At 58.1% G+C, this 24,195-nt stretch overlaps 3 protein-coding genes across 8 annotated transcripts; all 3 read left to right on the forward strand.

Moving 5' to 3' along the window:
- The first annotated feature begins 228 nt into the window (after positions 1-228).
- LOC148108347 (uncharacterized) lies at positions 229-6,116 on the forward strand. Of its 3 annotated transcripts, none has more exons than XM_087853298.1 (4): positions 229-623; positions 2,112-2,238; positions 2,578-2,694; positions 3,210-6,116. In XM_087853298.1, exons 1-4 carry the CDS (start codon positions 591-593, stop codon positions 4,661-4,663), a joined length of 1,731 nt encoding a protein of 576 aa, XP_087709424.1. In that variant the 5' UTR covers positions 229-590; the 3' UTR covers positions 4,664-6,116. The 3 variants fall into 3 exon arrangements, with proteins under 3 accessions (XP_087709424.1, XP_087709426.1, XP_087709425.1); XM_087853299.1 differs by lacking the exon at positions 229-623 and adding an exon at positions 770-899; XM_087853300.1 differs by lacking the exon at positions 2,112-2,238.
- Positions 6,117-6,253: 137 nt separating this feature from the next.
- Positions 6,254-18,186, forward strand: LOC148108348 (zinc finger protein 446-like). Of its 2 annotated transcripts, none has more exons than XM_087853321.1 (7): positions 6,254-8,856; positions 9,802-10,180; positions 10,257-10,458; positions 10,735-10,829; positions 12,624-12,708; positions 12,924-13,061; positions 13,203-18,186. In XM_087853321.1, exons 2-7 carry the CDS (start codon positions 9,839-9,841, stop codon positions 13,727-13,729), a joined length of 1,389 nt encoding a protein of 462 aa, XP_087709447.1. In that variant the 5' UTR covers positions 6,254-8,856; positions 9,802-9,838; the 3' UTR covers positions 13,730-18,186. The 2 variants fall into 2 exon arrangements, with proteins under 2 accessions (XP_087709447.1, XP_087709446.1); XM_087853320.1 differs by having other exon boundaries at positions 6,254-8,531.
- A 58-nt stretch (positions 18,187-18,244) lies between these two features.
- On the forward strand, positions 18,245-24,132 carry LOC148108349 (uncharacterized). Of its 3 annotated transcripts, none has more exons than XM_087853301.1 (4): positions 18,245-18,639; positions 20,127-20,253; positions 20,593-20,709; positions 21,225-24,132. In XM_087853301.1, the coding sequence occupies exons 1-4, from the start codon at positions 18,607-18,609 to the stop codon at positions 22,676-22,678; spliced, it is 1,731 nt and encodes a 576-aa protein (XP_087709427.1). In that variant the 5' UTR covers positions 18,245-18,606; the 3' UTR covers positions 22,679-24,132. The 3 variants fall into 3 exon arrangements, with proteins under 3 accessions (XP_087709427.1, XP_087709429.1, XP_087709428.1); XM_087853302.1 differs by lacking the exon at positions 18,245-18,639 and adding an exon at positions 18,786-18,915; XM_087853303.1 differs by lacking the exon at positions 20,127-20,253.
- Positions 24,133-24,195: the final 63 nt, after the last annotated feature.

Consider the following 24,195-nt stretch of genomic DNA (forward strand, 5'->3'; position numbering starts at 1 on the left):
CCACGTCAGGCGCGCGGGCCCTCGGAAGCGGGGGCGCCTGCGGGACTGCATTTCCCAGCGCGCTGCGCGGACACGCCTGGCCGTTGCCACGGACGTGTGAAAGGGCGCCGCCCAGCGAGCTGCAGAGCGGGCGGGAACTACGCTTCCCAGAAGGCGCCGCGCGTGCGACCGCTGCGCGCATTGGACCAATGAGGGCTTGTGGGGGCTGGACTTCCGGCGTCCGGGGACTGTCACTTCGCTGCGGGGCGTGGGGCCACACCGGTGTTGGGGATTGGAGCGCGGTGGGCCCTAGCCTGTTTCCAGGAGGCTTGCAGAGCCGAAGCGAGGGCCGCGACGAGTGCGCGAGCGGAGGGCCGCTAGGCGCACGCCGTGGTCGCGGGCGATGGTCGCGCCGCCCGAATCTCGGTTTCTCCGGGTGTAGCCCGGCCGCCCGCGGGGCTGTGGGGCGGTGCCCCGAGTCACGTGTTCCCCGACCCCCGGGCGGCTGGGCAGGCGGCGTCCTGGCCCTAGAGGGACGGGGAGAATGAGGCCCGGAGGCGGGACGTCCGTGTCGTCCGTCGCTGCCTGCGCGTCCCCAAGTGCAGGTTCCGATGGCGACCGCGGCGCTGACAGACCCGGCGCAGGTGAGTAGAGGAAGTTTAAGACCCCACCCACCGCCTAGATCCGTCCTGGAGGGACCCGAGTCTCGACTCAGGGAGGGACTTTACCTGGACGTTTTGTCTCCCTCTCGGTTCGTCCTAGGCCCCGGTGTTCAGGCCAGTGGAGCGTGCACGTGTGAGAGCCCCCCTTCTGGCAGCCCAGGGAGTGAGGTGTAGAAGGAAGTTCCAGACGGAGGGTCCCGCACTTGCAAAAAGCTGGGGGGAGACTGAGCCTAGGTGCTTCCGAAACAGCTTCCTGACGTGAGCACGGGAGAGAAATGGCAGGCTGGAGTTGCGTCGGGGTCCGTGGGAGGATTCGAACAGAGACTGGACATGCTCTAAGTTAGGGTGTTTAAAGTATTGCCACCGTTTGCTTGGCGGGAAAATGACGCAGAGCAGGGGTGGCCGTGTGCAGGGAGCAGGCACTGCCGCAGCCCAGGTGGCCGAAGACGGCACCTGCGGCACACCAGGCCAGTGGAGATGGGAAGAGTGGTTGGATTCTGGATAGATCTGATGTCTCAGTGTGGCGTGGGAGCCAGTGGCCCGAGTGGAGCACAGTCCCCAGTTTTTTTGGCCTGAGACCCCGGAAGAACGGAACTGCTGTAGACAGAAACAGGAATTTGAGGGAAAGTGGGCTTCAGAGTAAGATCAGGGAGTCTGTGATGTCCCAGAGTGGAGGTATTATCACGTGGACCTGGAATTGCAGATGTCCAAGGACACAGTCCTGATACTCTAAGCCAAGGCAGGGCCTGGGACTCAAGTTTAGGAGGAAGGAATCTCATGGACTCAGCCAGGGCTGGGTAGCACTCCAGGAAGATGGAGACAGGCTGGGAGCCCCTGGGGCTCTGGGAGAAGTCTGGCAAGTGGCTGAAGACAGGGTTTTGGCCAAGGAAATGGGGGGTAGGGGGTGGGGGCGTATGGAGGGAGGAGGAAACTGGCTTCCTGTGTGCCCAGGAGATCCTTGGGCCCCCTCCTGTAGTGACTGGAGGGGATCAGCCCAGTCCTTCGTGCTGGAGGAGCAGCCTTGGCATGTCAGGCAAGTTCAGCAGAAGGGGGCATCCCTCCAGACATGGGCATGTCCTGGCGGGTCCATAGCTGGGACTTGTACAATTGCTAATTGCAAGAACAGTTAAGGGCATGTCTGGGGAGGGTCAGTTTGTGCAAAGGCTGGAGCATAAGTGGGCACCTGGGCCTGCCTTTGGGGTGGCGGCCATCTGAAGGCCGTGAGCTTGCTCTGGCTGCCTTGTGGAAGTGACCAGTGGGAAGGCCGCAAAGGCATCTATGCCCTAGACAGGTAGGGTGTAGGGGAGAGGAGGGAAGTTCATCTGCAGAGCCCGGGGGAGGAGGGGGTAGGGGAGGAAGGTAAGCCTCTGAGGGACATGAGGAAAGGTAGCCACTGGGACAGGGAGGTGGGTCCTGGGTCATACAGCCATAGCTTAGATCGTGTCCATCTTCCCCTGCCCACTGTTGTAGGGCCTGATGGCCTTTGAGGATGTGGCCGTGTACTTCTCCCAGGAGGAGTGGGAGCTCCTGGATGCAGCCCAGGGGGCCTTGTACTGCCACGTGATGCTAGAGAACTTCGCACTTGTGGCCTCACTGGGTAAGGCCCTGGGTTCTCCATGGGAAGCTCAGTTGTCGCCGGCACTAACCCCATGTCTCCTGTTGGCCCGTGAGCAGCCTCACACCAGCTGGCCGCGTGTCCCTGTGCCACTGTGGAGTCTCTGTGTCCAGGCTCGGCCCCTTTCACCTGCCCCTGCCAGCACGGTTCTCCCCACAGGAACCATTGAACTTTTCCTGTGAGTCCTTCCCAGTGGTGTGTTTTTCTGGTTGCACAGATGACACCGTCTGTGTCCCATAAAGTCGTGACTCCTGCCATCTGTTGGGCAGGAGGTTGTCTTGAGCTGGGCCTGGCCTCTCACTTGCTTGTCTTTTCTCACAGGACTCTCTGCCTCACGACCCCGGGTAGTCATCCAGCTTGAGCGTGGCGAGGATCCCTGGGTTCTCAGTGGGACAGTTGTGACCCCAGCCAGGAATGCTCACAGGAAGCCCAGCCCTGGTGAGTGGGGACTCAGAGGTGTGAGCTAGGGCCCACCAATGGCCAGGCTTCTATCCCCCTTTCCCTGCCTTCCTGGACAGTCTCATCTCCTGCCTCCCACCTGACTCCCTCCCGTTCTCCTTCTATCGTCAGCCCCTCCTGGAGGCTCCGGCCTTGGCTTGCCCATCAGCGGGGAGCTCCCAGGGTACCTCATTCCAGGCACCGGGGCACAGCCTTTACCAGGACGCTCCTGGTCCCGCTTTCATGGAGCTGACCGTGCTAGGGGAGAGGCAGTGGGGAAACAGAGTTCGTGAGTTAAGCCTGTAGCATCAGGTCGCCATCAGTGTAAGGAGCAAAAGCAGGCTTGGGCAGTCCCCCGAGACAGAAGTGAATTACAGACACTGGTGTGTGGGTGCTGCTTTTCTCCCTAGCTTGCACAGCCAGTCCTTGGCATCCCCTTTGCCTGACCACTAGGCCTCCCTGGTCATCCCTTCTTGGCCAGGATGACCCAGGATCTACCATTTCTGTGCCTTCAGGTTCCCGTCATCTGGCATGTGACAGGGTTGTTCCAGGAGAAGCTGCGCTGCCAGGGGCCTTCCATGATGGCTCCTCTCCCGCACGTACAAGGGTCCTCCCCTTCACTGGCATCTGTGAACGTGGGAAAAGCCTGGAGGGCTGGCAGGGCACCTCCCCCTCTCAGGAGAAAAAACCCACAGGGGTGTCTGTAATCTATTGGGAGCGGCTCTTGCTAGGTCCTGGCAGTGGGGAGGCCAGCGTCAGTCTGCGGCTGACCTCCCCACTGAGGACGGCCGAGGCCAGCCCACCCAGGGAGAAGGCTCTTATGACCCGCCCCATGCCAGGCAAGCAGCTAAGGGCATGTGGGGGTCAGAAGCCATATGGGCAGGAGGCCCCTGGGAGAGCTTTCCCAAAAATTCCAGAGTTAGAGGCTGGTCTCACCTCTGGGGAAGGAGGAAAGAGTCTGGCTAGCCACAAGCCTCATGGACTCCCTGCTGGCCAGGAGCCCCCGAACTGGGATCAGCTGGGCAAGGCCCTGCACAGTGGCCCCGGCCTGCTTCCCGGGGAGAAGCCCTTCGAATGCAGGGCGTGCAGCAAGGTGTTCGTGAAGAGCTCGGACCTGCTCAAGCACCTGCGCACGCACACCGGGGAGCGGCCCTACGAGTGCGCGCAGTGTGGCAAGGCCTTCAGCCAGACATCACACCTGACGCAACACCAGCGCATCCACAGCGGTGAGACACCCTACGCGTGCCCGGCCTGCGGCAAGGCCTTCCGGCATAGCTCCTCACTGGTGCGGCACCAGCGCATCCACACGGCCGAGAAGTCCTTCCGCTGCGGCGAGTGTGGCAAGGCCTTCAGCCACGGCTCCAACCTCAGCCAGCACCGCAAGATCCACGCGGGCGGGCGGCCCTACGCGTGTGCCCAGTGTGGCCGCCGCTTCTGCCGCAACTCACACCTGATTCAGCACGAGCGCACGCACACGGGTGAGAAGCCTTACACCTGTGCCCTTTGCGGTGCCGCCTTCAGCCAGGGTTCTTCGCTCTTTAAGCACCAGCGTGTGCACACAGGCGAGAAGCCCTTCGCCTGCGCACAGTGTGGCCGCGCCTTCAGCCACAGCTCTAACCTCACGCAGCATCAGCTGCTGCACACGGGCGAGCGGCCCTTCCGCTGTGGGGACTGCGGGAAGGCTTTTGCCAAGGGGGCGGTGTTGCTCAGCCACCGACGCATCCACACGGGGGAGAAGCCCTTTGTGTGCGCGCAGTGTGGCCGCGCCTTCCGTGAGCGCCCGGCCCTCTTCCACCACCAGAGGATCCACACGGGAGAGAAACCTGTGCGGAGAGCCCGGCGTGGGGCAGGCCTGTGCCCCCAGGCCAGGCCTTCTTCGGTGGCGTCGTCCGAGGGCTCCCTGGGGAGGGAGGCCGGGCCCACTCCTGCCTCAGGTCCAGCTGCAGTTTCAAAGCCCACCGAAGCCTGAGTTCGCAGCTCCAGCCTTCCTGGCTGTCGTAAAACATCCACGTTCCCGGCACATCCACGTTTTGGAGAAGACCCGTGTGTGCGTGCACCGCTGCGCGTAGTGACGATGTTTGCCGTTTCAGCCACAGCTCACTCCAACCCTAGGTGGTCAGGCTGCAGGAATATGAGGGGGTATTTCCCCCATTTGGCTGCTGGGACTTTGGTAGGGCAGAGACTTGGCGTCAGAGTGCCGTTCATGCCCGTTATGACTATGGGTGCTCAGGTGAGGAGGGGGAGTGCTGGAATGCTGGGGAGGCAGTCCTAGAAATCTCCCCTGTGCACGCACAAACTGGCCACCAGCCTGGCCGTAAGGATGTTCCTCCAAGACCTCACTTCATCCAAGGCCTCCTGGGAGTGGACCCACTAGATGGGAGGTCATGTGGGGGTCTAGTGTTGACCTTGGACTCTAAGTCTTAGTTTCCACCCCTGCGGAAAAGAACAGATGAGAGAGAGACAGAGACGGAGAGAGAGAGTCAGGCCTACAGAGGGAATTTGCAACATCCTGACAGGCAAGATCTTGATAAGGGCCAACACGTGCCAGTTGCCAGCTCTGTGAGGTGGCTGCTGTGGCTGGTATCCCCACTTCTCAGATGAGGAAACTGAGGCAGAGAGAGGGAATGTGAGTTGTACGCAGCAGAGGCAGGACTTGAGTCCAGGCCACAGGCCCAGCATCCAGACAGCTCCCCACACTGGCACCCGTGCTCTGGTCTGCCAGTGTGAGAGCTGGGTGATGCCAGGCCTGGCTACCCGCAGGTGGCAGTCCCACAGTGGGTGGGGCAAGTAGATGTGGAGGTCCCTGGGGTGGGGAGAGGGAGACAGACATAAAGAATGATGGCTCTTGAGCCTTGCTCTTTCAGTTTCTCATGCAAGCCTCAGCATTGGCCATGTCTCATTGTTACCAAAGGCACCACTACAGGAGCCTTTATATCCCCACTGCCCTGACGAGAGGTGATCATCGCAACAGGTTCGGAGGAGACCAGTTGCGACTACTCGTTTCTGCAGGGTCTGGTGGCAAGTGCCCACGTGTTCTCTTCCCTCCAGAGGACAGAGGATTTGCTGTCATCTAAGGCCCTGTGTGTGCACCCTCCCATCGTGGGACACCTGCACATGGCTGGGACATGGAGTCAGAGGGGTCGGGTGGGACCAGGTTTCTCCCTGTGGCCCTCAGCAGACCAGGGCCCATCCTGACCTCAGTCCTCACACTCAGGAATGTCAGTGGTCTCTTTATTTGGGAACAAGAAAGACCGAAAATTAGAAGTTAGAACGGATGCCATTGTGTAAAATCCTTGGCATGGTACTGTGGAAGTCCACAGCCTCAGCCTCCCCTCCAGCCTCCAGGTCATGGTTCAGAGGGATTTAATAACACAGTCCAGAGAGGCTTCCTGATAAAAATTTCTCAAAAATGTGCCCAGTAACAGTCTGATGCCTGTTTCATCTTAGCACAGTGTATACATGCCTTCAGTGTGTTGTCACGGAGCTGCAGGGACTTGGCTTTGACCCATGTCTCTTGGAGAGCCAAACGGTAGATATGTAGGCTGTCTGAGGCCCACTGAGTGTCTATAATACCTGTTATCCCCTTCGCAGCCAGAGGTATGGGGTCAGCCCAGGAGATCTAGGTAGGGTGGATAGCCTGGGCTGGCCCCAGACAAGGCTTCATATTGAGGCTTTGTGGATCCAGGCCAGCGAATCTAGGCAGGAGCCACCAGTAGTGGCCAGGTTAACTCCAGGCGGTGGGTCCTCTAGTCCCACCACCTCCAAGATTCGGCAGCTATGTGTCATATACTAAGGCCACAGACATATCGCCCTCCCATTCTCACTTCCTTCCAGCAGTGCCAGACCTGTCTTCTATTCTGGAATCTCACAACTCCTGCAAGGAGAGGAGTCTTGCTGGACCCGCTCCCAGAGACCCTTCAATGCAGATTCTATGCCAGGCCTCTGAGCCACTGTTCACCCATCCTGAGCCACTCATCCTTTCTCCTCTGCTCTGGTACACACTCTGGCCTCACCCCCATCTTACCTTCCCTTAGAATGGCACCACGAGCTTGCCACTCTCCGTCTGAACAGCTGTGAAATGCAGACAAACCTCTACTCTCACTGATAGCTCTTGGGAGCCCATGGGATTCAGGGCCAAATGCAACTGTCAAAGAGCAAGTGGGTACCCAAATTATATGCAACCTTTTCTGCATCTTGGACTGACATTTCTGGAGCTCTAATGACCCCTTGAGCTGGGTCTGATGTCCTAAGCCATCTCCCCACGAGTCTCCTCCACACTTCATTGAGCTCCTTCCAACCTGTGTGCTTGGCCCCTGCTATGCCTCACTTCTTCTACCCTTCTCAAATCCTCCCCTCCCAGTCCCTAGGACTGATCAGTGGCCCATACTGAAGTCTTACAGGAACTGTAACCTGCCTTTCTCCATGTCTTGGGCCTTACACTGCCCTCCCCTAAGCTTCTGTGGTCATGTTGAGCCTTGTCCTGTTTGGCTAGTTCTTCTCTTGATCCTGAGCAGGCTGAGTGTAAAAGTGCCCTTGAGCTCTCTGGGGCAAGATGGTGGTGTGAACACATGCATTTCACTTGGTTCAGAAACCCACTGAAGCTACAGAGATGAGAGCGTTTAAAAAGACAAACCCACAAGACTGAGTATGGTGAATCGGGTCAACAGCAATGGCATTCTGGAACTAGAAGCAGATGCAGATGTGGGATCTTTCTCAGATTTAGAGAAAGCCAAATATTGATTTGGCACTGGGGGAAGTGGATTGAGGTCCCACCAGGCTTATATTGCAGAACTCCAGAAGGCTTGCAAACCAGTAGCCCCCAGGGAGAGGAGACCTAAACAAAGATGCCTGGGGGAGAGCTACTAAAGCTATTAGAGCACCAGCTCTCCCCATACAGTGGATGGTGGAAGTCATTTCTGGGGAATCCATACAGTTCCAGAGAAGCAATCTAAGTCGCCTCCCCAAAACAGCTCAGTCTGATGACACATAGAAGAGTTGATAGGCCCCAGTCATGCAGATGCTTACAGCTTCCAATCAGTAAGACCACTGCTCTTCACTGAGTGCTGGCAGATAGGGATTACTAGGTATCACAAGAAATCAAAACACGCATATGCAATTTAGTATTGAATAAGCCATTATCCAGCTACTTGGTTTCTGGGAGCAAAACACCCCTTCCCACATTCTTGCCTACTGAGATAAACTGAAGATCTCTCTTACTCATTCTGGTACCCGGTGTAAAAGGTTAGCAGCGTCCCATGACCTGGACAAAAACCTTCATCCCTCACTTTGCAGTACTGACATCTGAGAACATGTCTGAGACTCTGAGGGTATAAATCTTGGGACAGTTTCGTCATGTGTAAACGAGTGCCTACCCCGGTCCCTGTCCTCGATGTCCGCGGGGCGCTCAGTAGAGGTCGAATGAAGGACCCCAGCACCATCCTCGCTGGAATCCTTCCTGGGGTTGGTGGAGAAAGTCCACGATGAGGCCCGCCTCCCGGGCCGTAGCCCGCTTCCTCCTGGGACCACCTGGTGGCGAGTCTCGGCCAAACTACGCTACAGCAGCCGTCACTTCCGGCCTCCAGGAGGACCGGGCGACGCTCTGGTCGTTGCCTTGGTAACCGAGGGAGGCGAGCGCGTGTCCTCTACCGGTTACCAAGCGAACTGCTCAGCGGCTAGAGCGAAGCCTCAGGAGGAGCGCTGGGGAGGGGCCTCGGTGGGGTGCCAGCTCTGAATGGCCGTAAGGTCACGCTCCTCCCCCCTCACCTCACTTGCCAATAGGCGCCGGGTCCATTGTGCACATGCGCAGGATTCTCACATACCGTCCGTCACGGCTGTTGGTGAGTCTAGGGCTCGGACGCAAAGGAAGAGCGGTCGCCAGTGAGGGGAGGGAGTCCCCCAACTCTGGGACTCTTCAGATTTCTCTAAGAGGAACAGAGCTCTTCTCAGTCGTGAGAGGCCTTTGGAAATGAGCATCCGCTGGCGGAGACCGCGCGTGTCCTTGCTTGCTGAGTCTCACGGGAAACGTAGTCCGAAGGGAGGGGGCGGTACCTGCCGCGCAGGCGCGTGATTGGCGGGGGCGGAGTTGCCATGGCAACGCGCGGAGGGGCGGGGAGGCGGGGCCCCTACCAGAAGCGGCGTCCCTGCATCCGCGCCGCGGTGGAGGTGAGCGCGGGCGGGGCGGGGCGCGGCTTTTTCCCCGGCCCTGGGGACCGGGCTGCCCTGCGCGCCCAGCACCCCGCCTGCGTCCTGGCGCGCTGCGCGCTCCAGCTCCTGGCCTCGGCCCCCGCCCTTCCTGCGCCCAGCACCGCGTTCCCCGTCCTCTGGCGAGACCCCGTCTTTCCCCTCCCTTTTGGAGACGGACTCTGGGGGGTCGGGCCTGTTCTAGATGGCCTCACAGGCCCCCCAGGTGGGCTTGTTTCATTGCAGACCCTCTTGACGGCCGGGACACAGTGTTCGCTCACGACTCCACGCAACTCGTAGCTTTGTTTTGTTGTGCTTGTCACATGTTCGGTTCGGGCGCTCTGAGTCATTAGTTCGCTGGGGTCAGCGAGCACGGTGTCTTGGAGTACATGCAGCCCCTGCCTCGACTCACGGCACACAGGTGCCTCATGCTTCTAGCCGGTCCCTCAGGGTGCCCACTTCAGTCAATATGTCCCGATGTCCTGGAGATCGTGGGGACACACGCTCCGCCATAGCCCAGCTCGGCCCGGTGTCCTACTGCTGCCTCTTCCCACCTTCACTGCTCCCACTCAACAGGGATGATGGCCTCACCTGGTCCCTGGCTCCCTGTCCCTCGGCCTCCTGCCGGTCACTTTCCCTGGCTCCTGAGTCAGACCCTGGAAGCCTGCGATGACTCCTTTTGCCTACCTTTTCATCATTTCCCGCGGTTTCCTGGAAACAAAGCATTCATCCACAAGGCTTCTTTCTGCCTTCAGTTCCTGTCAGCAGCTGGCTCCTGTGACCCCTCCCTCCACGAAGCCTTCCCAGTCTCATGCATCCCTGTGCCAGGGTCCTCCCTCCACGAGCCTCAGTTCCCTGGGCTGGGCCTGTCTGCCCTACCCTAGCCATGGTCTCTTAGCCCGCACCCTGATCCCTCCTTTCCTGCAGGTCCCTCTTGCTGGCTACAAGAAGACACCCTACAACAATGCCATCCCCACTGGGCCCCCCACGCCTGCCCTCTGTGGACCCCGTGGCCATCCTGGAGGAACCTGAGGCAGCACGCCTGCGCTTCCGGGGATTCTGCTACCAGGAGGTGGCAGGTCCCCGTGAGGCCCTGGCCCGGCTTCGAGAGCTGTGCCGGCAGTGGCTGCGGCCAGAGGCATGCTCCAAGGAGCAGATGCTGGAGTTGCTGGTGCTGGAGCAGTTTCTGGGCACACTGCCTCCTGAGATTCAGGCCTGGGTGCAGGGCCAGCAGCCAGGCAGCCCTGAGGAGGCTGTAGCCCTGGTCGAGGGCCTGCAGCATGACCCTGGGCAGCTGCTGGGCTGGGTGAGTGTCACCAATGTTGGCTTCTTGGAGGAACAGAGCAAAACTAGAGCCCCTGTGACTTGCCTCTCCCCCTCAGATCACAGCCCATGTCCTGAAGCAAGTGGTGCTCCCATCAGCACAGAAGACAGAAGAGTCCTTGGGGAGATCCCACCCTTCAGCAACAGTGGAGCTCCTCAGGGCAACCTCCGGGGAGGGCTCACAGGACACCCAGATGGAGAGGTCTGCCCAGCTTAGCTGCAGTGTGAAGGAGGAGCCAGATGCTGATGGGCAGGAGATGGGTGAGAGTGGGAGCCCCACAAGGTCTGGGGTGCTCCCGGAGGGAATGTCAATGTCCCAAGATGGGATGAGGGCTCAGGAAGGACTGCAGACTGCAGAGCTGGGTCCCCAGGAGGCAGGAGGAAAGGACTGGCGGACTGCCTGCCTGCCGTGTGACTGGCACACACAGTAGTCTCCTGCCTCCTGGCAGAGGAAAGCCAAAGCTGCAGCACCAACAGCAGCTCACCTGCCGTGACTCACGTGAGCAGCCCCTGACCTTCATCTGCCTCATTTCCTAGCACCTTCCAACCCCCCAAATCCAGCCCAGTCCTGCGAGAGGCACCCTGGACACCGGGAACCGGCCTCCACATCCTTCCACGCACCCAGGATTCAGGTAAGCAGCCCCAGGTAGGAGGTGCAGGTACCCAGTAGGAGGAGTGTGTCCTTGGGGGCCCCTCTGCTGTCAGTTTTGTAGGCTTCTTGGCTCGCAGCTTTTGTGCGCTTTGCTGCCCAGAAATGGAGTTGGTATCAGGGCCCCTCCTGCAGGTCCTGGGGTATAGGGACAGGCTGGTGGTCTCTCTAAAATTGGGGGAAATTTGGGCTTCAGGCCATGGAATCTGGTTTGGAGTGACTGGAACTGGTAGGGGTTGGCGTTGGCGTTCTCATATACAGAGAAATCGGGGATTTTGAATCACCCAGTAGTCTTAAACTGGTACCTGGGGATTTGAACCCTCAAGTGTGCACGGTGTGGGGTCAAGATGATGAACCTTGGCAAGAAAGCCTGAGCACCATGCAACAGCCTGGCCTCCCCAGCACACCAGGGATCAGAATGGAGATAGCCAGGAAATAACCTGCAGCCACCTCTTTCCTGGGGCTTTCCTCAGAGGCCAACGAGCCCTGGGCTGCGGCCAGCTGGGCATGGAAGCTCCGCCGAGACCCCTGCTACCTGGAGTGCTCGCTTCCTGAGTGTGGGCAGCAGGGGTCCTGTCCTCTCCCAGCAACTTTGCTCCTAAGCCACTCCGCTGGGGAGCGTTCCCAGTAGAAGAGCGGGTTCAGATGTGCTTGGAGGCCACAACATTCCTGCAGGTTCTCTTCACAGTCTGATGGCACAGTGGGAAACAGCGGGGTGGGCAGACCACAACCTCCAAAGGCTTCTGACCTCCAGCTAGCAGCATTCCAGCTGTGGCTTCATGTGGCTGCCACCTCCCTGTCACTGGACCTGCAGTGGTTTGTCTGTCAGGACTACTTTTCCCACCCCAGCAAAGCCCCAGATGATGGGAATTTGGGAGGCAAGGAGAGCAGAACCCAGGGACAGGGAGTCCACAAGGGTCCCTGCTTCGACCTCCAGAGCTCACCCTCTGGCAACAGGCAGGAGCCCGCCCACCGCCCCACCCACACACATCATCTGAGCCCTGAGATGCTTGGCTGCACGTCCTAATGTGAGTCCTCCTGCCCTCAACCTCCCTGCAGCCTGCTCCCCACATCTGGGGATGCTGACGGCCCTCAGCAGCTCCTCCAAGGAGGATCTCTTTTACTTTTGTAACCAGGGGCTTGGGGAGAGGTGGCTGGATCCCCTTGGGTCCCCAGGCCTTTTGCTGTCAATGCAGCACACTGTTCAAGGCAAGGAGGTGGGGACAGTCATATCCACCCCCACCCAGGCTTCCCGCGGAACGCGTCAGGGGCTTCTCAGCTTCAGTTTGTCTGGCTAGAATATGGAGTGGGGCTTCTGAGGGGGACAGGTGCTAGCAGCATCCCCCCAGTGAGCTGAAGGACAGGTCCTGTCTGCCCTATTTCCCAACCGTGACACACCCTTTTCACTTTCATCCTTTTTTTTTTTTTTAAGATTTTATTTATTTATTCGACAGAGAGAGACAGCCAGCGAGAGAGGGAACACAAGCAGGGGGAGTGGGAGAGGAAGAAGCAGGCTCCTTGTAGAGGAGCCTGATGTGGGGCTCGATCCCAGAACGCTGGGATCACGCCCTGAGCCGAAGGCAGATGCTTAACGACTGCGCCACTCGGGTGCCCCAACCTTCATCCTTAATGAGCAAAAGGGCTTTGGTAACTTGCCCGCTTCCTCAAGTAATTAGTAAAGCTGTGGCCAGGGGACACAGGCAGGGTAGGGCACTGCAGGGCGGGGTAGAGGATGGGGCTGGACGGGCACCAAGGGTGATGGGCCACATCCCCACAGGAGGAGTGGGGGCTACTGGACCCATCACAGAAGGAACTGTACTGGGACGCAATGCTGGAGAAGTATGGCACGGTGGTCTCCCTGGGTAAGGACCAGCCATGACCCCTCCTTTGGTGTCCTCATACCACTGGCTATAGGGCTCACTGCCCAGCCCTTTCCTGTGCACGTCTCTCAGTGCTTACCCAAGTTCCCACTCGTTACCTGGGGGCACCCTGTCCCCCACCCCTGCACCTAATACGTAAGAGTCCCTTACCTGTCCCCATGCCAGGACTGCTACCTGACTATCCCTCACCCTGGCAGGGATACCGGCCCCCCCGCCAGAGGCACAGGCTGAGTCGGAGCCGGAGGCACGGGCTGAGTCGGAGCCGGAGGCACGGGCTGAGTCGGAGCCAGAGGCACTGCGTTCAGAGACAGAGGGTCGAAGAAGCCTCCATCCAGGTGAGCGCTTCTCCATGCGGCCTGAACCACCTGTTCTCTGGTGGGGGGGGGAGCATGTCCGCCCCACACACCTGGAGGGAGAGGGTGGGCCAGGGTCCAGGGCACCGGGCTACCTGGGACTGCCACCTCTCCTTCCCCCAGGAGATGAGAGTGAGAGCCACTGCGAGGGTCCACCCCACTGCCCAGAGGCGCAGCCACCCCGGGGCCCGGGGTCTGTCACCTGGGAGGGCCCGTCTGGGGCCTCTCTGTCTGCCAGGGCAGTGCTGGGAGCAGGGCTGGAGCCTGGTGCTCCACGGAGGAAGCCTTACACCTGTGAGCTGTGTGGCCGAGGCTTCGACTGGAAATCAGTCTTTGTCATCCACCACCGGACACACGCAGATGGCCAGGGTACACGGGCCCCGGCACTGGCCGTCGGGGGCGCCCAGAAGCTGCCACAGGGTTCCCGGGAGCCAGGCATGGCCCGACACCCCCGGCGCGTGCTCCCAGGCCCCCGGAGCTATGCGTGTGAGGAGTGCGGGCGCAGCTTCAGCTGGAAGTCGCAGCTGGTCATCCACCGCAAGAGCCACGCGGGCCAGCGGCGCCACTTCTGTGGAGACTGCGGCCGTGGCTTCGACTGGAAGTCCCAGCTGGTCATCCACAGGAAGAGCCACCGGCCCGAAGCCCCATGAGTGGCTCGAGAAGGCAGCCTCATCTTGGGGGCCTTGGAGCCTCCAGGGTCTGGACACAGTTCCCGGTACTCTGGCTCTAGCCTTCCCAGGGCTGCTCAGCCTCTGTCTGTGACACTGGTGAATCGGAGTTCCTGGGAGGGTCCCCGCCCCCATTTCGGTCTCCCCAAACAGCCACCTGTGTGTAAGTAAAAGAAGCTGTCCCTCCCACCACCGCCCGGTGAGGCCTGGCTTGCAATCCGCTGCCTAAGCCTGGTAACTTCCAAGCTCTGAGATCCCCAACTATGACCTGATGCAGGCTGACAGGCTGAGGACTCTCCCTGCCCCTGGGACCTTACTGGCCCCAGGTGGGTGCTCGAAAACGGCCCCTTTCCACTCTTCCTGATGCTTCTGGGCCTGACGTCTTGGTGTGGAAGTTGCAGAAAGTTTAGGAGAGCGTGCCTGGCTTCTGTTTGCAGGCAGATGGGAAACTAATGACCTTCCGCATTTGAGATGTTTTAAAAATTCCACTTTTGTAATGGGAAGTTTCTGCATAAGAATCCTGATCTCTGCTTTCTGCTGGTCAGAATATCAGCAGCGCCACTCCTGCCTGGCAGCTGGAGCCACAGGAAGGGCCAGCAGTCCTGGTCTCCTGGCCTACTGTATTCCTTGGCCACCCATGTCACTCCTTGGCCTCCTTGGCCTTTGAGCTCTTGAGTCCCAGCTTGAGTGGACACTAAGGGGACTTCCTTTGCAAGTACGGATGGACAGGAGGGTGGCCTCTGAGAAAAGGGTCCACAAACGGATGTCACGTAGGCCATGTGATTTCAAAGTAGTTTGTGTTCACTTAGACAAATTTGAAATGTACAAGAGAGCAAGTGGCCCCGAGTTCCACTGTCTCGTGCCAGTGACTATCCCAGGAGTTCACACGTATGGGTGTCATATAAATCTTGTGGAGCTACTGTATATATCATGCTCTTCTCACCCCCTCATTTCCCTGTTATTAAAAATGCATTTTAGTGCCTGGGTCAAAATTCCATTTTCTGTCCGGCACTGTCATTTCTACCAAGCCCAGATAGTTCATTGTTCAACCCCGTGGTACCCAGTACCGGGGATGCACACTCCTGCGCATACACTCGGGGTGCAGCTCTGCTTATTTCCCTTAGAGTAGTCTCCCCAGATGGGATCGTTGCCTTTCCACAGCATGGGATTTTTCTTTTGTTTTTGCCTTAAACAACACTGGATTCCTTGAACCAATTCCAAGTCCTCCCCTCCCCCGACAACACCAGCAATTCTCCAACAGAAAATATTTTTTAACTCCAATCAGAAAATGAGTAGGGACGGGGCGCCTGGGTGGCTCAGTTGTTAAATGTCTGCCTTTGGCTTAGGGCGTGATCCCGGCGTTTTCTGGGATCGAGCCCCGCATCAGGCTCCTCCGCTGGGAGCCTGCTTCTTCCTCTCCCATTCCCCCTGCTTGTGTTCCCTCTCTCACTGGCTGTCTCTCTCTGTCAAATAAATAAAATCTAAAAAAAAAAAAAAAAAAAAAATGACTAGGGACGCCTGGGTGGCTCTCCGGTTAAGCGGCTGCCTTTGGCTCAGGTCATGATCCCGGGGTCCTGGGATTGAGTCCCACATGGGGCTCCTTGCTCAGCGGAAAGCCTGCTTCTCCCTCTGCCTGCTCTGCCTGCTGCTCCCCCTGCTTGTGCGCGAGTGCACACTCGCTCGCTCTCTCTCCCCCTGACAAATAAAATCTTTAAAAAAAAAAAAATGACTAAAAGCCTAATAGAAAAATGGATAAAGGCTATGAATCCGTAATTCACATTAGAAGAAACATGACTGGCCTAACAAACCAGAAAAGACATATATGCTCAGAAGTAATCAGGGAAATACCGGTGCTGTGAAGGCAGGGCCTGGCTTACCATGTTCGCAAACCCTGTTGCTGGCATTATACTTGGTATGCATAGCATGGCCAACAGGAATAATTAAGGTACAAATTTTAATAATATGATGGATTGCTCAGTCTTCAAAATAGCAAATAAAAACTCTGACTATAGGGGCACTTGACTGGCTCAGTCGAAATAGCTTGTGACTTTTGATCTCAAGGTCATGGGTTTGAGGGGTTTGAGCCCCACATTGGGTGTAGAGATTATTAAAAAAATAAACTTAAAAAAAAAAAACCTGATAAGTATTGGTGAGGAAGTTCTGAACTGGAACCTGTGAATATGGTAAGCTCTCACTCTTGTGATGGGGTTGAGTTATATGGCATGGTTGACCTTAAAACAGGGAGATGATCCCAGTGGATGTGGCCCAATCACGTGAGCCTTTCTAAAGCAGGGAGTTTTCTCTGGCTGGTGACAGAAAAGGAAATCCAAAAGAGTCGAAGCATGGGGCGCCTGGGCGGCTCAGTCAGTGAAGCTTTTGCCTTCGGGTCAGGTCATGATCTTGGGGTCCTGGGATCGACCCCCATGTCGGGCTCCATGCTCAGGGGGGAGTCTGCATCTCCCTATGCCCCTCCCCACCTCTCTCCCTCTCTCTCTCTCAAACAAATAAATAAATAAATAAATGAAATCTTTTAAAAAAAGAAATAGAGTCGAAGCATGAGAAGGATCGATGGACCAGAAGGATTCTGGCTTTGAAGAGAGAGGGAGTCAGACTGTGGCCCCTGGAAGGTAAGAACAACCCCTGGCTAACAGCCGGTGAAGAAACAGAGACTTCAGTCCTACAACCACAAGGGACTGCAATCTGCCAACAACTTGATTGGGCTTGGAAGCAGATAATTCCCAGGTCTTCCAGATAAGAGCCTAGCCCAGCCAATGTCTTGGTTTCAGCTTTGTGATACTCTGAGCAGACCACCCAGCCAATGTCTCCCAGACTTGTGACCTACAGAATGGTGAGCTAATAAATGGTTGTTGTTTTAAGCCACTAAGTTTGTGGCAATTTGTTAAAAAGCATAGAAAACGTAATACAACCATGTATTGTTAATGGGTTTAGTACTGCTCATGGCCAAAAAGATAAAACCGGCCTGCATCCAGTGATGGAGTGTGGAATAAAATGGTGATAGTGTTTTTCAATAAAATTATTAAAAATAAGAGATGAAAAAAATAAATGAAACAAAATGAATTTGGAAAACCTTGGCAGTATCTTCTGCAGCTAAATCTATGTATACTCTTACCTGGCAATTCCACTCCTGGTGTGCTCACAACAAAAAGGAATGCTTGTTTGGGCTCAGGCCATGATCTCAGCGTTGTGAGACTGAGCCCCATGTCGGGCTCCACTCTCAGCACAGAGTCGGCTTGTCCCTTCCCCCTGCTCCTCCTCCCGCTCACTCAATCACCCTGTCTCTCTCTCAAATACATAAATAAAATCTTAGAGATAATTTTAAAATAAAAAGTTTTCATGAGATTAAATGTCTCCAAACATTCAAAGAGTGCTTTAAATTGTAATGCTTCTAAGTTTTTGATTAAATCACGTGTTTAATATGTTAGATTTTCTTAAATTCTTTCGAAGTGAGCAATATTTACACACGAATATTGCAAAATTGATGCGCTCCCTTGCACATCGAGGATTTCCATTCTAAGGATGAGTTATGGCTGAGATAGATGCATATATAAGGAGGGAGGAAGGCAGGCAGGCAGAAAGAATGAACGAACTTGACACAGATTAATTCCGTATTTCCTTAAAACGGTGGGTAAGAAGCGCTGGGTAATATTATTGTTCCATCTATGTATGAAGATTACGGATCCCGAAAACCCGTCACAGTGGAGCAAAAGGGAAAATCTCTTGTTCTCTGCCAGCAGTCGTCCGTGTGCACTGAGACTGCCTTTCCTTTGTTTTTGTGTGTGACAGACACCCAGGTCGTCCCGAAGAAGAGCAAGGAATCGATACCGTGATGTGCCAGCACCACCTAGACGACCCAAAGACAAGCAAGTCTGGGAAAGTCCATTTTGCGCGGCCCATTTAGCAAGGAAAACGGATGGTTTAGGGACGTCTCAGAGAACGATCCAGACTCAAGAAAGATGCGGGCTGGGGGCTTGCACCTCTTGGTGGAGAGGCTGCAAAACTGATGTCAACCCCACAGGCCACAGAGAGGCCGAACCCTAGCACAGGCCTCCAGAGGTGGAACCGGGTCTGCATTCCCGGGCTCGCGGCCGAAACACCACCACGGCTCCCAGCCCGGCCCTACCGCGGGGCTTTGCCCTTAAAGCCCCGGGCTGGGGTCGCCTCCTGGGACGTTTAGCCTCGGGGCCTTTCCCTTGGGTGCACGGCGGCCTCCCAGGACCCTGAGCGCAGGACGCCCAGCCAGGTGACTCCCCACGTCAGGCGCGCGGGCCCTCGGAAGCGGGGGCGCCTGCGGGACTGCATTTCCCAGCGCGCTGCGCGGACACGCCTGGCCGTTGCCACGGACGTGTGAAAGGGCGCCGCCCAGCGAGCTGCAGAGCGGGCGGGAACTACGCTTCCCAGAAGGCGCCGCGCGTGCGACCGCTGCGCGCATTGGACCAATGAGGGCTTGTGGGGGCTGGACTTCCGGCGTCCGGGGACTGTCACTTCGCTGCGGGGCGTGGGGCCACACCGGTGTTGGGGATTGGAGCGCGGTGGGCCCTAGCCTGTTTCCAGGAGGCTTGCAGAGCCGAAGCGAGGGCCGCGACGAGTGCGCGAGCGGAGGGCCGCTAGGCGCACGCCGTGGTCGCGGGCGATGGTCGCGCCGCCCGAATCTCGGTTTCTCCGGGTGTAGCCCGGCCGCCCGCGGGGCTGTGGGGCGGTGCCCCGAGTCACGTGTTCCCCGACCCCCGGGCGGCTGGGCAGGCGGCGTCCTGGCCCTAGAGGGACGGGGAGAATGAGGCCCGGAGGCGGGACGTCCGTGTCGTCCGTCGCTGCCTGCGCGTCCCCAAGTGCAGGTTCCGATGGCGACCGCGGCGCTGACAGACCCGGCGCAGGTGAGTAGAGGAAGTTTAAGACCCCACCCACCGCCTAGATCCGTCCTGGAGGGACCCGAGTCTCGACTCAGGGAGGGACTTTACCTGGACGTTTTGTCTCCCTCTCGGTTCGTCCTAGGCCCCGGTGTTCAGGCCAGTGGAGCGTGCACGTGTGAGAGCCCCCCTTCTGGCAGCCCAGGGAGTGAGGTGTAGAAGGAAGTTCCAGACGGAGGGTCCCGCACTTGCAAAAAGCTGGGGGGAGACTGAGCCTAGGTGCTTCCGAAACAGCTTCCTGACGTGAGCACGGGAGAGAAATGGCAGGCTGGAGTTGCGTCGGGGTCCGTGGGAGGATTCGAACAGAGACTGGACATGCTCTAAGTTAGGGTGTTTAAAGTATTGCCACCGTTTGCTTGGCGGGAAAATGACGCAGAGCAGGGGTGGCCGTGTGCAGGGAGCAGGCACTGCCGCAGCCCAGGTGGCCGAAGACGGCACCTGCGGCACACCAGGCCAGTGGAGATGGGAAGAGTGGTTGGATTCTGGATAGATCTGATGTCTCAGTGTGGCGTGGGAGCCAGTGGCCCGAGTGGAGCACAGTCCCCAGTTTTTTTGGCCTGAGACCCCGGAAGAACGGAACTGCTGTAGACAGAAACAGGAATTTGAGGGAAAGTGGGCTTCAGAGTAAGATCAGGGAGTCTGTGATGTCCCAGAGTGGAGGTATTATCACGTGGACCTGGAATTGCAGATGTCCAAGGACACAGTCCTGATACTCTAAGCCAAGGCAGGGCCTGGGACTCAAGTTTAGGAGGAAGGAATCTCATGGACTCAGCCAGGGCTGGGTAGCACTCCAGGAAGATGGAGACAGGCTGGGAGCCCCTGGGGCTCTGGGAGAAGTCTGGCAAGTGGCTGAAGACAGGGTTTTGGCCAAGGAAATGGGGGTAGGGGGTGGGGGCGTATGGAGGGAGGAGGAAACTGGCTTCCTGTGTGCCCAGGAGATCCTTGGGCCCCCTCCTGTAGTGACTGGAGGGGATCAGCCCAGTCCTTCGTGCTGGAGGAGCAGCCTTGGCATGTCAGGCAAGTTCAGCAGAAGGGGGCATCCCTCCAGACATGGGCATGTCCTGGCGGGTCCATAGCTGGGACTTGTACAATTGCTAATTGCAAGAACAGTTAAGGGCATGTCTGGGGAGGGTCAGTTTGTGCAAAGGCTGGAGCATAAGTGGGCACCTGGGCCTGCCTTTGGGGTGGCGGCCATCTGAAGGCCGTGAGCTTGCTCTGGCTGCCTTGTGGAAGTGACCAGTGGGAAGGCCGCAAAGGCATCTATGCCCTAGACAGGTAGGGTGTAGGGGAGAGGAGGGAAGTTCATCTGCAGAGCCCGGGGGAGGAGGGGGTAGGGGAGGAAGGTAAGCCTCTGAGGGACATGAGGAAAGGTAGCCACTGGGACAGGGAGGTGGGTCCTGGGTCATACAGCCATAGCTTAGATCGTGTCCATCTTCCCCTGCCCACTGTTGTAGGGCCTGATGGCCTTTGAGGATGTGGCCGTGTACTTCTCCCAGGAGGAGTGGGAGCTCCTGGATGCAGCCCAGGGGGCCTTGTACTGCCACGTGATGCTAGAGAACTTCGCACTTGTGGCCTCACTGGGTAAGGCCCTGGGTTCTCCATGGGAAGCTCAGTTGTCGCCGGCACTAACCCCATGTCTCCTGTTGGCCCGTGAGCAGCCTCACACCAGCTGGCCGCGTGTCCCTGTGCCACTGTGGAGTCTCTGTGTCCAGGCTCGGCCCCTTTCACCTGCCCCTGCCAGCACGGTTCTCCCCACAGGAACCATTGAACTTTTCCTGTGAGTCCTTCCCAGTGGTGTGTTTTTCTGGTTGCACAGATGACACCGTCTGTGTCCCATAAAGTCGTGACTCCTGCCATCTGTTGGGCAGGAGGTTGTCTTGAGCTGGGCCTGGCCTCTCACTTGCTTGTCTTTTCTCACAGGACTCTCTGCCTCACGACCCCGGGTAGTCATCCAGCTTGAGCGTGGCGAGGATCCCTGGGTTCTCAGTGGGACAGTTGTGACCCCAGCCAGGAATGCTCACAGGAAGCCCAGCCCTGGTGAGTGGGGACTCAGAGGTGTGAGCTAGGGCCCACCAATGGCCAGGCTTCTATCCCCCTTTCCCTGCCTTCCTGGACAGTCTCATCTCCTGCCTCCCACCTGACTCCCTCCCGTTCTCCTTCTATCGTCAGCCCCTCCTGGAGGCTCCGGCCTTGGCTTGCCCATCAGCGGGGAGCTCCCAGGGTACCTCATTCCAGGCACCGGGGCACAGCCTTTACCAGGACGCTCCTGGTCCCGCTTTCATGGAGCTGACCGTGCTAGGGGAGAGGCAGTGGGGAAACAGAGTTCGTGAGTTAAGCCTGTAGCATCAGGTCGCCATCAGTGTAAGGAGCAAAAGCAGGCTTGGGCAGTCCCCCGAGACAGAAGTGAATTACAGACACTGGTGTGTGGGTGCTGCTTTTCTCCCTAGCTTGCACAGCCAGTCCTTGGCATCCCCTTTGCCTGACCACTAGGCCTCCCTGGTCATCCCTTCTTGGCCAGGATGACCCAGGATCTACCATTTCTGTGCCTTCAGGTTCCCGTCATCTGGCATGTGACAGGGTTGTTCCAGGAGAAGCTGCGCTGCCAGGGGCCTTCCATGATGGCTCCTCTCCCGCACGTACAAGGGTCCTCCCCTTCACTGGCATCTGTGAACGTGGGAAAAGCCTGGAGGGCTGGCAGGGCACCTCCCCCTCTCAGGAGAAAAAACCCACAGGGGTGTCTGTAATCTATTGGGAGCGGCTCTTGCTAGGTCCTGGCAGTGGGGAGGCCAGCGTCAGTCTGCGGCTGACCTCCCCACTGAGGACGGCCGAGGCCAGCCCACCCAGGGAGAAGGCTCTTATGACCCGCCCCATGCCAGGCAAGCAGCTAAGGGCATGTGGGGGTCAGAAGCCATATGGGCAGGAGGCCCCTGGGAGAGCTTTCCCAAAAATTCCAGAGTTAGAGGCTGGTCTCACCTCTGGGGAAGGAGGAAAGAGTCTGGCTAGCCACAAGCCTCATGGACTCCCTGCTGGCCAGGAGCCCCCGAACTGGGATCAGCTGGGCAAGGCCCTGCACAGTGGCCCCGGCCTGCTTCCCGGGGAGAAGCCCTTCGAATGCAGGGCGTGCAGCAAGGTGTTCGTGAAGAGCTCGGACCTGCTCAAGCACCTGCGCACGCACACCGGGGAGCGGCCCTACGAGTGCGCGCAGTGTGGCAAGGCCTTCAGCCAGACATCACACCTGACGCAACACCAGCGCATCCACAGCGGTGAGACACCCTACGCGTGCCCGGCCTGCGGCAAGGCCTTCCGGCATAGCTCCTCACTGGTGCGGCACCAGCGCATCCACACGGCCGAGAAGTCCTTCCGCTGCGGCGAGTGTGGCAAGGCCTTCAGCCACGGCTCCAACCTCAGCCAGCACCGCAAGATCCACGCGGGCGGGCGGCCCTACGCGTGTGCCCAGTGTGGCCGCCGCTTCTGCCGCAACTCACACCTGATTCAGCACGAGCGCACGCACACGGGTGAGAAGCCTTACACCTGTGCCCTTTGCGGTGCCGCCTTCAGCCAGGGTTCTTCGCTCTTTAAGCACCAGCGTGTGCACACAGGCGAGAAGCCCTTCGCCTGCGCACAGTGTGGCCGCGCCTTCAGCCACAGCTCTAACCTCACGCAGCATCAGCTGCTGCACACGGGCGAGCGGCCCTTCCGCTGTGGGGACTGCGGGAAGGCTTTTGCCAAGGGGGCGGTGTTGCTCAGCCACCGACGCATCCACACGGGGGAGAAGCCCTTTGTGTGCGCGCAGTGTGGCCGCGCCTTCCGTGAGCGCCCGGCCCTCTTCCACCACCAGAGGATCCACACGGGAGAGAAACCTGTGCGGAGAGCCCGGCGTGGGGCAGGCCTGTGCCCCCAGGCCAGGCCTTCTTCGGTGGTGTCGTCCGAGGGCTCCCTGGGGAGGGAGGCCGGGCCCACTCCTGCCTCAGGTCCAGCTGCAGTTTCAAAGCCCACCGAAGCCTGAGTTCGCAGCTCCAGCCTTCCTGGCTGTCGTAAAACATCCACGTTCCCGGCACATCCACGTTTTGGAGAAGACCCGTGTGTGCGTGCACCGCTGCGCGTAGTGACGATGTTTGCCGTTTCAGCCACAGCTCACTCCAACCCTAGGTGGTCAGGCTGCAGGAATATGAGGGGGATATTTCCCCCATTTGGCTGCTGGGACTTTGGTAGGGCAGAGACTTGGCGTCAGAGTGCCGTTCATGCCCGTTATGACTATGGGTGCTCAGGTGAGGAGGGGGAGTGCTGGAATGCTGGGGAGGCAGTCCTAGAAATCTCCCCTGTGCACGCACAAACTGGCCACCAGCCTGGCCGTAAGGATGTTCCTCCAAGACCTCACTTCATCCAAGGCCTCCTGGGAGTGGACCCACTAGATGGGAGGTCATGTGGGGGTCTAGTGTTGACCTTGGACTCTAAGTCTTAGTTTCCACCCCTGCGGAAAAGAACAGATGAGAGAGAGACAGAGACGGAGAGAGAGAGTCAGGCCTACAGAGGGAATTTGCAACATCCTGACAGGCAAGATCTTGATAAGGGCCAACACGTGCCAGTTGCCAGCTCTGTGAGGTGGCTGCTGTGGCTGGTATCCCCACTTCTCAGATGAGGAAACTGAGGCAGAGAGAGGGAATGTGAGTTGTACGCAGCAGAGGCAGGACTTGAGTCCAGGCCACAGGCCCAGCATCCAGACAGCTCCCCACACTGGCACCCGTGCTCTGGTCTGCCAGTGTGAGAGCTGGGTGATGCCAGGCCTGGCTACCCGCAGGTGGCAGTCCCACAGTGGGTGGGGCAAGTAGATGTGGAGGTCCCTGGGGTGGGGAGAGGGAGACAGACATAAAGAATGATGGCTCTTGAGCCTTGCTCTTTCAGTTTCTCATGCAAGCCTCAGCATTGGCCATGTCTCATTGTTACCAAAGGCACCACTACAGGAGCCTTTATATCCCCACTGCCCTGACGAGAGGTGATCATCGCAACAGGTTCGGAGGAGACCAGTTGCGACTACTCGTTTCTGCAGGGTCTGGTGGCAAGTGCCCACGTGTTCTCTTCCCTCCAGAGGACAGAGGATTTGCTGTCATCTAAGGCCCTGTGTGTGCACCCTCCCATCGTGGGACACCTGCACATGGCTGGGACATGGAGTCAGAGGGGTCGGGTGGGACCAGGTTTCTCCCTGTGGCCCTCAGCAGACCAGGGCCCATCCTGACCTCAGTCCTCACACTCAGGAATGTCAGTGGTCTCTTTATTTGGGAACAAGAAAGACCGAAAATTAGAAGTTAGAACGGATGCCATTGTGTAAAATCCTTGGCATGGTACTGTGGAAGTCCACAGCCTCAGCCTCCCCTCCAGCCTCCAGGTCATGGTTCAGAGGGATTTAATAACACAGTCCAGAGAGGCTTCCTGATAAAAATTTCTCAAAAATGTGCCCAGTAACAGTCTGATGCCTGTTTCATCTTAGCACAGTGTATACATGCCTTCAGTGTGTTGTCACGGAGC

The sequence above is a fragment of the Ursus americanus genome, chromosome 21 (assembly GCF_024610735.1).
Source record: "Ursus americanus isolate L20-20 chromosome 21, mUrsAme1.1.p, whole genome shotgun sequence".
In the NCBI taxonomy this organism is placed as follows: Eukaryota; Metazoa; Chordata; class Mammalia; order Carnivora; family Ursidae; genus Ursus; species Ursus americanus.

Bases quoted from the DNA above. Each gene is read 5' to 3' on its own strand.
- LOC148108349 (XM_087853301.1), top strand. From the start codon at position 18,607: ATGGCGACCGCGGCGCTGACAGACCCGGCGCAG. The intron at 20,254-20,592 runs GTAAGGCCCTGG...CTTTTCTCACAG, and splicing joins CGCACTTGTGGCCTCACTGG to GACTCTCTGCCTCACGACCC. The intron at 20,710-21,224 runs GTGAGTGGGGAC...CTGTGCCTTCAG, and splicing joins TCACAGGAAGCCCAGCCCTG to GTTCCCGTCATCTGGCATGT.
- LOC148108347 (XM_087853298.1), top strand. From the start codon at position 591: ATGGCGACCGCGGCGCTGACAGACCCGGCGCAG. The intron at 624-2,111 runs GTGAGTAGAGGA...CCACTGTTGTAG, and splicing joins CGCTGACAGACCCGGCGCAG to GGCCTGATGGCCTTTGAGGA. The intron at 2,239-2,577 runs GTAAGGCCCTGG...CTTTTCTCACAG, and splicing joins CGCACTTGTGGCCTCACTGG to GACTCTCTGCCTCACGACCC.
- LOC148108348 (XM_087853321.1), top strand. From the start codon at position 9,839: ATGCCATCCCCACTGGGCCCCCCACGCCTGCCCTCTGTGGACCCCGTG. The intron at 10,181-10,256 runs GTGAGTGTCACC...TCTCCCCCTCAG, and splicing joins CTGGGCAGCTGCTGGGCTGG to ATCACAGCCCATGTCCTGAA. The intron at 13,062-13,202 runs GTGAGCGCTTCT...TCCTTCCCCCAG, and splicing joins TCGAAGAAGCCTCCATCCAG to GAGATGAGAGTGAGAGCCAC.